The sequence below is a fragment of the Pongo pygmaeus genome, chromosome 21 (assembly GCF_028885625.2).
Source record: "Pongo pygmaeus isolate AG05252 chromosome 21, NHGRI_mPonPyg2-v2.0_pri, whole genome shotgun sequence".
In the NCBI taxonomy this organism is placed as follows: domain Eukaryota; kingdom Metazoa; phylum Chordata; class Mammalia; order Primates; family Hominidae; genus Pongo; species Pongo pygmaeus.
The window spans coordinates 32,080,976-32,093,469 of NC_072394.2; the positions used below are offsets into that span (position 1 = coordinate 32,080,976).

The 12,494-nt window shown below is 45.9% G+C and overlaps 1 protein-coding gene across 5 annotated transcripts in view; it reads left to right on the forward strand.

Annotated features, from left to right (window-relative positions):
- LOC129022062 (signal-regulatory protein beta-1-like) overlaps positions 1-12,494 on the forward strand; it is a 46,475-nt gene that overhangs the window by 15,887 nt on the left and 18,094 nt on the right. Inside the window, exons 3-4 of one of the 5 annotated variants that reach the window (XM_063659512.1) lie at positions 5,480-5,594; positions 6,229-7,708. In XM_063659512.1, coding sequence (XP_063515582.1) covers positions 5,480-5,592 — 113 coding nt within the window. In that variant the 3' untranslated portion in view covers positions 5,593-5,594; positions 6,229-7,708. Of the gene's footprint in view, positions 1-5,479; positions 5,595-6,228; positions 11,763-12,494 lie in introns of those variants that run through there. The other 4 variants (XM_054468186.2, XM_054468188.2, XM_054468187.2 and 1 more) reach the window with 4 other exon arrangements.

Here is a 12,494-nt window from a genome sequence, read left to right on the forward strand (position 1 = left end):
TTTCATCAGTTTCCCAAAGGTTGAGAATGCACTTCACATTCAGACGCTAAAGCTCGTTAGTGATTGAAAAACTTCTCCCAAACGTAAGCCCTGTCATTCCATATCAAGATTCCAAGTCAGGACATAGCTGCTCCAGTGTGTTTGCAGCTGAAAAATACTCCAGTCTATGGAAATATCAAAATTTATTTCACAGTCTTCTGTTGATGGATATGTAAGTTATTCCCAACCTTAGCTACTAAAGCAATCATGCAATGGATGACTTTGTACATGTGTCACCCTACTCAGGCAGGAGACACCCACTGGAAGTGGCGTTCCTAGGTCAGAGGATAGTGTGTTTTCATATTTGAGAATATTGCCTGATTTCCCTCCTAGATGATGTAGCAACCAGAGATTACAGGCATAGGCCACCATGCCTGGCTAATTTTGTATTTTGTAGAGACAGGGTTTCTCCTTGTTGTTCAGGCTGGTCTCAAACTCCCAACCTCAGGTGATCCACCCGCTTTGGCCTCCCAAAGTGCTGGGATTACAGGCATGAGCCACCGTGCCCGGCCCCACTTCAAACATTTTTAACAAAAACAAAAACCCTGCAGGGGTAGGAGGGGCTGTCTTTACACTCCCATCAGAAAGGTCCTGCACGTGTCTCATGATATGCCAAGCCAGTTCCTAAAGGACAGGTCTAAGCACACATGAAGCATTTAGGACTCTTTCCTGTGTTGTGTTGTTTCTCCTTCACTCAACAGCATCCACTGAGCAGAGTCCAGCCTCAGGCAGCCCAGCAGAGCACGTATTTGCCTGCTCATGGTGCTGAGGACTAAGGATGAGGAGATGAGGCATTTCCTAGAGAGTGTTTGGGGCCCATGTGAGCAAGAGTTGAGATTCTCCCCTCCGGCTGTCAGGAGCCCTCTGTCTTTTGCTTATGGCTGCAGGGTAACCAAGCCTGGGCACCCAGGAGGGAGGCTTCTCCCTAACATTGCATGAAGTCTAAAATCTCAAAGGGACAATTGAGGTGGCAGTCAGTGTTGGAGCTCAAGAAGTTAAAACTCTTGCACTGTTAATGGACATAAGTGCTTGGTGGGACACAGGAAATGCCAACTGGGACACATGGAGAATTAGGAGACAGTGCCTTCATTTTGTTCAGCTACAGCATCTTCATCTGTAGAATAGAGACAATCATGGACTCCTTTAGGAAAGTGGTAAGGTTAAGGTTCTCTCTGTAAATCACCTAGCACACTGTAGGCACCCCCAAAGTGAGGTGTTATTTCAAGATCGTGTGATCTTGGACCAGTCTTGCCTTCGAGTCCTTGGTTTCCCCATCGGTGAGTTGCTGATTATCATGGCCCATTTTGGGTTCTGTGAGGATTGGAGAGGATGTGCACAGAGCCCCTGATGGTGGTGGTGTTCAGGTTATTACTGAGCTTCTGCAGAACTGTCGTTAGGAGAACACAGGCAGTATCCCAGCTGCCTGGGCCTCTTCCCGGCTCTGCCACCTCCTGGCTCTGTGACCTGGGACAAGGCACTTTGCCACCATAGGCCTCGATGTCCTCACCCTTTGATGGTAACACTGACCTCACAGACTGGGCAGAGTCTGAAGGAGTGAAATTGTATAAAATGCTTAGGGTCTTCAACAAACACACAGTAAATGCTCAATAAATGTGAGCTGTGTTAGGGTGAAGCTGTGTGACCTCAGACAGGTCAGGGCATCTCTAGGCCCCAAGTATAAATGGGGTTTGGGTTGGGGTCCAGTGGCTTTCAACCTTGGCTGCTCATTACAATCACTGGGGAAAACTATTAACAAAAAAGTTTACAAAGCTGGGCCCAGGAACCCCCCTAAAAATGCCAATTTAATTGGTCTAACATGGGCCTGGGCATCTAAAGTTCTTAATGGCCCCAGAAGATTCTCATACACAGCCCCCTAGCAAAAGTGGTGCCCCAGGTTTTGGGACTTTGAGAACACCTTTTTGGGTCATGGGTGCTTCAAAACAGGCATTCTGGAAACATTCTGGGAGGCCCCAGAAGCCTGAACAGGACCCCTCCCATGCTACTGGCCTCAGGGCCCAAGATAGGAGACTGGGACAAAGCCTGGCTCGGATGCAGCCTCAGGGCTGGGGAACCTTCTGTCTTGAAAACGTTTGTATCTAAACATGTGCTGAAGTCCCAGCAAATCCTCACTCCTCAGCCCCAGAAGCCTCCCTCCCTCAGCACTCCCAGATGTCACTGAGGTACCTTTTCCCTCCTTCTTCCAAAATGCTTCCGGCTTCCCCTGTGATCTTATTTGAAAGCCAGTTCGCCAAACATGGTGGTTGCTGCTCCTTTTATCATTTGGGTTTTTTCTGGCAGCTGCGGTGAGTAGGGTTTGAGCCTTTCCTTGGTGTTTCTGCTCCTCTTTGTTCTGTTGCCTAAAGAATAGCTATGCAGCTCCAGAAGCAGTAATGACCAAACCTCATGATTACAGTCACAGGGGTTATTTATTAAGCACCTACTACATGCCAGGCTATGCCCTTGCATTTACCCTCACTCATCTTCCCAGGGTGGGATTTCTATCTACTTTTGGGCCTTGGCCAGCAAGGATCCTCTCAGAGTCTCACCCTACACAAGGGCTCACATGAGAACACCCTCTAAGACATAGAAGGAGGATTGAAGTGCTGAGAGGTACAGAGACAGCAGCCAGCATCAGGCTGCCAAGAAGCCCTCAATAAATCAGAACTGAAGACAGCCTCCAGCCCTCTAGGGACACCCATGCTGCTGGTGTCTCAAAGACTTGACATATTCAAGTGACACCCTCCTTACTGTACTCTCACAATATTTCATGCATATTAGGGAGCAAGTTAAAATTGGCAAAAGCAAACATGTATAATATGTGCTTTCTAAGAGGACGGCAGAAGGTTCAATGTAACAGTTAGAAATTTGCAGACACCCTTTAAACTCATCTACAAGGAGAAACTGCACTCGTTGTTCTGATTCTCCAATGTGTTTGCTTTCAGGGCCCAGAATAGGTTTCTGCCTGGTGGTGTGGCCTGGGTCTTTGTCTCCCGTAATTAATTAATGATGAAAAAATTAACCACCTTTGGCTTTCTTAGTTCTCAGTGATCCTTGTTTTTGACCCAAACCTGACCTAACTGAAAATCCAGATTCCAAAAACAAATTTCATATTTTCAAATTTAGGACTTGCAGCCAGTTAGACCAACTAATAACAACAACAACAACAACAAAATGATTGTTAGGAAGGCCAAAGGAAATAGCATTTATTTGAAAAATAAAGAGGTGCAATTTGGGTACACTGGGTCAGCGAAACCCTGAATAGTGTCCTATATGGAAATGCAGGAAAGGTTTTTTATAGGGGACTTTCACAAAAGTCTGATTTTGGAAACAGTTCATTAGCTGGTTGAAAATCCTCAACTGCAAACCTGTTCTCATTGGCTATTTAATTAAAGTATTCGATGTGAGAGAGATCAAATCCCACAAACCCTGGCTTCGATTGTTATCCAGGTCTATCTACGGCAACATACTATGGCTTGATCTTTAGCAGGTGTGATTCCAATGCTCTTACAAACTCTTGGCTCTACGTTAAAGCTTTATCCTTAATTAATGCCTTTTATTTGACAGAATGAAATATTTGTGAAAAGAATAAAAATAGGAATGCAATTCTCCCCAGTAACTCCAAAGTCAACTGAGAATCTTTGAGTGGTTTGACCCAAATGTCTCCTCCCACATTTCAGGGTCCCACAACTTCCCCATCAGGGCCCTATCCCAGCATAGCAGCCATTGAAACTGAGATTCATCCTCCTCGGTGATTCCGCTACTCTTCTGTGATGCCCAGGACCCAATCCTCTATTCCTGCTGCCCTGTGGCTCCAAGAAATAAGAATCTGCAGTGCTGCCAAGAAGTCCTCTGGCTTCCACACTGAACCTTAACTTATGATGAATCACTCTTATCTTCTCGTTGTCTTTCTCACAAGGGTTGATGCCCAGCAGCAGCTAACACCTTAGTTCTTATAAATACCATTTCCCAATCTGTTTTCAAAAGTCTGATGGCAAGGAATTTCCTTCCTGTGGTAACACTATCCCAGTTTACTGCCAGTGAAAATCTTATTAACTGCAACACAACGGCAAGTCAGGGCTTGTCCAGCTCCACTCACCACCAGCCCTGGGGTCCTCATTGCCAGCTGATGAGTAATCAGCACACTTATATTTTAGAGTCTGCTTTCCAAACCACTACCCAAGGTCAGTTTCTCTGGGAGGCCAACTGGGGATGGATAAAGGAATGCAGGAAGCGTCCTAAAGTGCTGTCAGGGTCAACATGCCTCAGGAATGAGGAGGCAGGAGTGTAGGAGGAGGGAGGTGCTGAGCCACAGTGCAGGCAGGACAAAGATGCAGCTGCTCCTGCAGAGAGGCCAAGGGCCTGAGGGTCCTGTACAGTTGTCTCAAATTGAGGGGAGGGGCTAGTCCTTCATATTCCCAGTGCAGTCTCTCTCTCCTGTGGGCTGTCCCCTAGAAGGAGTAAACTGGGGCAGTGCAACTCTCCTCAAGGGAGAGAAAGCCCCAGAGAGCCACCCAGCTGAGAACTGCTGGCCTGCAACACCCCAGGAGCCACAGATGCTGAGGTCACCATTCCTTCCTTAAGGACCCACCAGCACCATTTTATTTAAAAAAAAATTAATACCTTTATTTGTTACTTTTAACATCCAAAACCCCTTATGTAAAAAATGCAAACAGTCCAAACATGTGCTTCTGTAGATCTGACTCTCTGTGTCCAACAGAAAGATTTCAGATGACATCTGCACTGGGGTTGAGGTAGGAGAGATGATGTCTGAGGCCCTTCCAAGCATGAGGCCCATTCCCTGACTCACCAGGGAATTTTCCAGCCAGCAAGTTTCACTGGGTCTTGTCCCTGGAGGGCTCCCTGAGATCATGAGAATATGGGGTCCTCTCCCTGCCCCTGGGGCTAAGAAGGGCAGCACGCAACTCTCTCACTCTGAATCCATCCTCACACCACCTTCCCACACTTTCCTAATCATTCTTATGACCCTGGGGTGTTGGACTTGTCTTGGACTCACGAGTCATCCTTGGCGACATAATGATGGGCTTCCCTACGTTTGGATCCCACTAATCTCCTGACACTCCCTAAACTCTCTGGCCTCAGTTTCCCCATCAGAATGGAATAATAATCCCTGCCCCACGGGCTTGTGAGGATCAAGTGAGGAACACAGTTGCCACATATATGAATACCTGAGCACACACTCTCTCTACCTTTTCCCTCCAGGAGGATAAGCTGACAGCCTGGGACAGGGTGAGTGAGAATGAGGAGCCACTTTCCCTGGCCTTTGCTTTCGGCTGGAGTCAGGGAAGCCAGAGCAGGATGCAAGTTCAAAAACTTCAGGTGATTGATGGGCCCAGGTAGCCTCAGATGGGGTAAATGGAGGCCCCTGAGATGAGCTCCCAGGTGGCCCCTCTCATGGCTCCTCCTCTTCCCTGATTTCCAGGCCTAGCACTGCCTCCTACTGCTCCACTCCTCATAGCTCTCCTCCTGGGCTCCAAGCTGCTACTGGTGGTTGGTGTCTCTGCCGTTTACATCTACTGGAAACAGAAAGCCTGAATGTAAGTGTGGGAGAGGGAGGACTGACCAAGGGCTCCCCCAGAAGGGCAAGGCCAGCAGGAGGGCCCAGCTCGCATGCCATGCAGCTTCAGGTCCAGCGGAGTTTACAGAAGGTGACAGGGCTCCCTCAGGATACTCAGGAGTCTCAGGGAACCATGTAAGAGGCTCCCAACCCCCATGAGGTGTGCAAGAGGTGAGATGCCTCAAGGGTGCTACAGGATGTGGGATGCTTCAAGGGGGTTCAAAGGTGTCCCCAGTGGCCTAGGAGTCCCATGGAAAAGGTGGACAGAGGGCTCTAAGTGAGGGCCAACTGAGTGGGTGGTCCCTTCCAGGCCACTGCTGGGACTCCATGGAGCTAAAGGAATCCCCGCTGTAGAGTAACGTTGAGAAACCCCAGATGGGTTGCTCTGAGGACTGCTCTTGCTCTGACTCTCTGTGTGCGTGAGTGGAAGGGAGGGAGGAGGGAGCATCAGGACTTGGGAGGAGGGCTGAGCTGGCAGAGTCCTATCTCAGGCCTGCCTGTCCGCCCACAACAGGCATCCCAAGAGGAGACCAGCACCAGGGACATATCAGGCTCTCAGGAAACATTTCTTGAAAGATGAGCAAAAGAATAAATGTGGATATGTTTTCCCACAGCTCCTTCCTTCCTCCCCTGCCATGTGGGACCCTGAGTTTCTGCTGCCTTTTTCCTTTCTTGAGAGGCTTAGCGTGACAGAAGGAGCTGGCAAGAACCTTCTCAAGACTGAGCTCCTAACGCTTCCAATCCCAGGACGTCTGCCTGCCCACACGCTCCTGTTCCTCCTTCACAAGACCATGATGCCCCAGAGCAGGGTCTCCACTGATTGTCCTGAGCAGGGGCCATGGGACTGGGCCCTGGGCACTGACTCACGGCACCTCCCTAAAATGTGAGAAGCACACCAAATCTAAACACACCAGGACTCCTCCCATCCATCACCTTCAGACTGGCCATAAATCACAGACTCTCTCCAGGCTCTCAAGAGTTATCCCATCTTCTGGATTCCTGCCTACCCCAAATCCCCAGCCTTGTGGAGGTTCTCTATTGCATCCTGCATACACATGAATCCCTATACTATTTTTAAGAAAAAAAAATGATTCTCCTTCCTCTTTGCCCAAGCGTCCTACACCTCACACCCAAAGAGAAAGAAGCTCTCCCTTCTCTCTCTGTGATGGGGACAGTATTTCTTCTGGCATCCTGCAGGCTTCCCATCCCTGCTGTTCATGGTAGAAATGCTGCCACAGTCCAACATCTAGGAGTTCTCCTTGACTTCCCTTTACACCTCGTATTCAGCTCTGCCTCCAAAATACTTATTTCCATTTATGTGAGATGGTAAATGTTTAACAATGGACTTTCTGACAGGGAAAAAACAAAAACTGTTCTGTAGTGCTTGCCAATTTCTGTAGTGCAATAACTCCCAACATGACCAGTTTCAAGCTACCAACAGTTAAACAACCAGATTGCAAAATTCCTGAAATTTAACAATTGCTTTTTAGCTCCAGTCCAAGCATGCTGCTGGACACCTCTGAGTTACATTCCTAATTTGCACACTTCTCACCTCCACCACCAGTCCCTGTGCCAGCCAGCATCATCTCTTTGGGGACCACTCCTCTGGCTTTCATTTTTCAACCACAGTGATTCTTTGGAAAAGTCAAATCATATCACTTCTCTGCTTCTTCCCCAACACAGCTGCATGGCTCCTGCTCTCCCTCCTTCAAGTCTCTGCTCAATGTCACTTTATTAAAGGCACCTCGTGTAAACTACCCTGTAGAAAATATTATTTCTTTTCTCTATCCTGGCATTCCAATTTCTCTAATCCTAATTAATTTTTTTAGCCCTTATTTCCATAAGTATTATGGTGAATACTGGCAGCCCTCGCTTTTCATGGCAGTGCAGGATTGCAAAAATTACTGTGCAACCTGAAACCCAGGAAAGTAGTCTCCATATCCAATCAGAAAAACAATGATCATTCTGTGACCTTTATCATTTTTTGTCAAAATGTTAGAAACTCTCACACTCTCAGTTACAAATGTGAAGGACAATGAAAATATAATGCAATAAATATTTATTTGTGCACTACAATTCAAAGCATTAGAAACATTGAGAGTTCAAGTGTTGTTTCTTTGTAAAAATGTATCAAGAGTTGTTGGAAGAGTGCTTGCCCTTTTCTTGTATATTTCTGATATGGAGTGATATGATTTGTATCTGTGTCCCCACCCAAATCTCATCTGGAATTATAATCTGTGTGTGCTGTGGGAGGAGCCTGGTAGGAGGTAATTGAATCATGGGGTCAGACGTCCCCCTTGCTGTTCTTGTGATAGTGAGTTCTCAGAAGATCTGGTTTTTTGAAGTGTGTGGCATTTTCCCCTTCACTGTCTCTCTGTCTCTCTCCTGCCACCATATGAAGAAACTCCCTGCTTCCTTTTCTCCTTCCTCCATGATTGTAAGTTTCCTGAGGCCTCCCAGTCATGCTTCCTGTTAACCATGTGGAACTGTGGGGTGAGTGCATGAAACATTGAAGTTCAAAGTGACAATTTAGAGTATCTGCTGGAAGAAATTTCTAAGCAGCAAAGCATTCCAGAAGTGAGTTGGCTGTTTCTAACAGCCTAATTCATATATGTAAGCACAGAAATGACTTGAAACTCAAACTTATATTTAAAAGGGAAGCAAAGCATAAAAGCTCGGAAAATTTGCAGCCTGGCCATGTGGTAGAAAAGAAAAGCCCATTTTCAGGAGAGGAATTCAAGCAGGCTGTGAAATTAGCATAAGTAAAAAGAAGCCAAATGCTAATATCCAAAACAATGGGAAAAGGCTTCAAAGGCATTTCAGAGGCCCTCTCATTACAGGCCCAGAGGCCTAGAAAGGAAGAATGGTTTTGAGGGCCAGGCCCAGGGCCCACTGCCCTGTGCAGCCTTGGGACGTGGCTCACTGCATCCTATTCACTCCAGCTCCAGCCTTAGCTCAAAGGGGCTCCATTATATCTTGGGCTGTGGCTTCAGGGTGCCCACCATGAGCCCTGGTGGCTACATGTGATGTTAAGCCTGCAGGTATGCAGAGTACTAGAGTTGAGGCTTGGGAACCTCTGCCTAGATGTCAGAGGATATATGGAAAAGCTTAGATATCCAGGCAAAAGCCTGTTGCAGGAATGATTGTATTTTGCAATGTGATAAGGACGTGATATTTGAAAGCGGGCAGGAGAAAATGTTGGAGGTAGCACCTGGTGGGAGGTGACTGGGCCTTTGGGTCAGATTTCCCTCTTGGTGTTGTTCTCATGATACTGAGTGAGTTCTCATGATATCTGTTTGTTTAAAAGTGTGTGGCACCTCCCCACTCTCTCTTTCCCTCCTGCTCTGGCCATATATGATATGCCCACTTCCCCTTCACCCTCTGCCATTTTTGTAAGTTTCCTGAGACCTCCAAGAAGCTGATACCAGCATTATGCTTCCTGTAAAGCTTCTAGAACCATGAGACAACTAAACCTCTATTCTTTACCAATTATCCAGTCTCAGGTATTTCATTATAACAATTATAGCAAGAACAGATTAATACATCAACCTATTTATTTTTTAAACAATTTAGCACTAATTATGTTTCTTCAAAATTATCTGTTTTATTACTTTTCTCAGATACCTGTTGTTACTGCATGTCTGCCTATTCTTGTTTCATACATGACTGATGTTGTTTTATGGATTTACCTTCCTTTTGTTAGCTCTATAAGGTTTCTAAATATGCTGTTAAAAACTTCTTCACATTTTATACTTTTATTTTCTGAGATATTTTCTGAGATGTTATATTCATTTCTGTTTTTGTTTTTGAGTTATTGTTCTTGAATATATTATTTATCTTTCATGATGCCACTCTTCCACACAAGTTTAGTGATTACTCCTTTCATTGTCGTCTTTCCAGGAATAATGCCCTGAGTGATCATGGGTTGTCAGCACTTTGTGGAACATGGCACCTATCCCAACCTTGCTATGGGGGCTGCTCCTAACTGAGGTTATAGCTTCTTCTCTGCTTCCTTACTGAGAGATGTCTCTCCCTTCTTATGAGAGGTGTCATAGTACAACTATTAATAGTGAAGGCCATGGAGTGTGACAACCTGTGTTCTAGTTCTAAAAGCTGGGTGATGTTGAGCAAATTTATCATTGCCTGTGTGCTTCAAGTTTCCTCACCTATAAAAGAAAGTTAATGGTAGTGCTAATCTCATGGGACCAGAGTGAGGAATTAATGAGGTAACTGACATGAAATGCTTATTACAGTATCTGGAGCACAGGACATCTGCAATAAACAACAGCTGCTATTACACTTCATGTCATATATAGAGACTAGTTTCTTGTTTTAAAGTGTAATTTGACGTCGATTAACATGATTTTATCATTTTTATATTCACCTCTGTAGGTGTGGAACAGGAGGTGATGATTTCACCCTTTACACATCTGCCACATTGAAAAAGAAATTTGGATGGAAAAGTGATGACTTTTACAATTTCATTTGACAATTACTCATGATAGGTGAAGGGCTGTAAACCCAGCCTGGGAAAGAGAGATTTCCAGACAGGTCTTTCTTAGTCATAGATGATGGAGGAGAAACCATTTCTCCTAACAAGGTAATTTTTCTAAAGCACAAGTATATCAGTGAAGCAGTGAACTCATCCTCTACACAAATGTAATTAGAGCCATAATTTTTGGTTATAATTAAATATGAGTCAAGCCTTCTTTATGGTTCATATTACTCTTACCATATCACTACAAGGTGCATGTTATAACTTCCATTTACATATAATTAAATTAAGGCTTAGAGAAGTCAAGTGTCTTGTTGAAAGCCACACAGCTGGAGATTGTAAGAAAAGGAATTCATCTACAGATTGACAAGAAGCAGGTGCAGAGGATCCAGAGGGAGCAACTGATCTGATTGGCAGGGGTAGTCCAAGTACACCATATAAGCTGGGTCCCAGAAGTCGTGGGAAGCTGGGAGAAGGCCACTGGTGGGAAACTTGGCATGCAGTAGGAATCCGTTTAAAAGCAATATTTTGAGTTCCTCTCTTCACCTGGCACCATGAATATCAATAATGACCTACTGAGTTTCAGTCATGTATAGTCATGATCTCCTTTGATGTCCACTAAAACATGGCAGTGAGACTTATTATCCCAAGTTTAGAAGGCAAAACTGAACCTAGGCAAGCCCAGTAACTTCCCCAACTCCTTAGCAGACCCTCTTGGTCGGGGTATTTATTCTCCATCCCTCCTTAGTTCCCATCTTAACACAGTGGTGAATGAAATAGGTGTTCTGTGTGCAGAGCAAAGAGTATGGAAATTGATGTGACTGCTGTAGGAATCTGCCCTCCATATTCTCCCCCATCATAATCGTATCCCCTTTCCATAACCCATAATCCCCACCTCATCCCACAAAACAGATCTTTATTACCCTAAGCTTGTTTCCTCTCCTGGAAGAAGTCAGGAAATAATTCCTTCTCCTGGGTGCAGGACATGAAAGTGCTAAGGGCCACATGAGACTGAATTTGGGCTAAGTTTTGCCAGTTGTATTGATAAAAGTTTGGAACAGGGAAACATTTCAAGAGCAGGCCTGGTTCCTCTCCAACATTGAGCAGGTCCTGTGATCCCTCCTCCTGTCCCCAAATGAGTAGTACTTGGTTGTGGCTGGTGCAGAATGAGACCACAAGCCAGCTACATCCTAAGAGCTTGAGATGGAGAGTTTAGAAACATTTCATAACCACAGGTCCTTCTTGGCTTAAGAGCACCAAATGGCAAATCACCAAGAAGACATAAAGATGGGGTTAGGAGTCACGGAAGGAATACAGACCTCAGGTGGGAAGGAAGCATTATTTCTGCTAAGCCTGTCTGACTCTCCTGAAATGGAGCATGCGTAACTGCTTGCATTGTAGCTGCTTGTTGTGCCTTTTTTCTATTTCATAACCCAGAAGCAGGTTACTGCCTCACTCCATCACAGCCACTTCCTCTTGAACCGAGGGAGGCAGGGCTTGTCTTCTCTCCTCAGAGCAGACTCTGCGATTTTCCCAGCACAGACATTTGGAGAGAGCAGGCTCCTAAGGTCTCCAGAATGCCCATCCCAGCCTCCTGGACCCACCTTCCTTGTCCTTTCCTGTTGATGAATCTACTGCTGGGGGGACTCACAGGTGAGCATAGCCTTCGGTTAAAATCCTTTTTCCCTGCCTATTGAACCATGGCCTGCCCCTGGACTTCCAGGGATTCCAGATAATGACAAGTGATGCCAAGAAAGGCCAAGGATTAGGCCTTGACTGAGAGCAGAAAATCAGGGAGCTGAGTGCTTTCTCTGTGGATCTGCAGCTGGCTACCAGAGGCATTGAACCACAGGATGATTCAACCACCACTACCACAGTTACTTACATTTTGATAATATTTCAATTGACAAAGCAGAGAAGAATCATTATTTAAATCCTTACCAGTTCTGAAGCCCTAGGGCCAAGCGAAATGCGCAAGGCCACAGAGTGAGCTCAGAGACACCCCAACAGGATTATGTGGCTCTAGGCCCAGCCCTCTCTCTTCACCACTCTGAGGAGGTGAAGTCTGTAATGGTGCTCACTTGAGATGGCCCATGGTGCAGTGTGTCCTGGGAATGTTCAGCCACCGTCCTACCTAAGGGTGCTCCTCACTTTGTCCTCTGTTCCCCCATGCTCCTCCCTCCCCTGTGACATGATTCTTACCACCCATTTCTCTGTGGCCTCTTCCTCTTTAAGAAGTTCCACATTTTCTGCTTACTGGGTCCTATATTCCTTTCCTAGGGCTTCCATAACAAAGAACTGCAGGCTGGGCAGCTGAAACTACAGACATTTACTTCCTTGCAGTTATGGAGGCTGAAGTCCAAGATCAAGGTGTCAGCAGGGTTA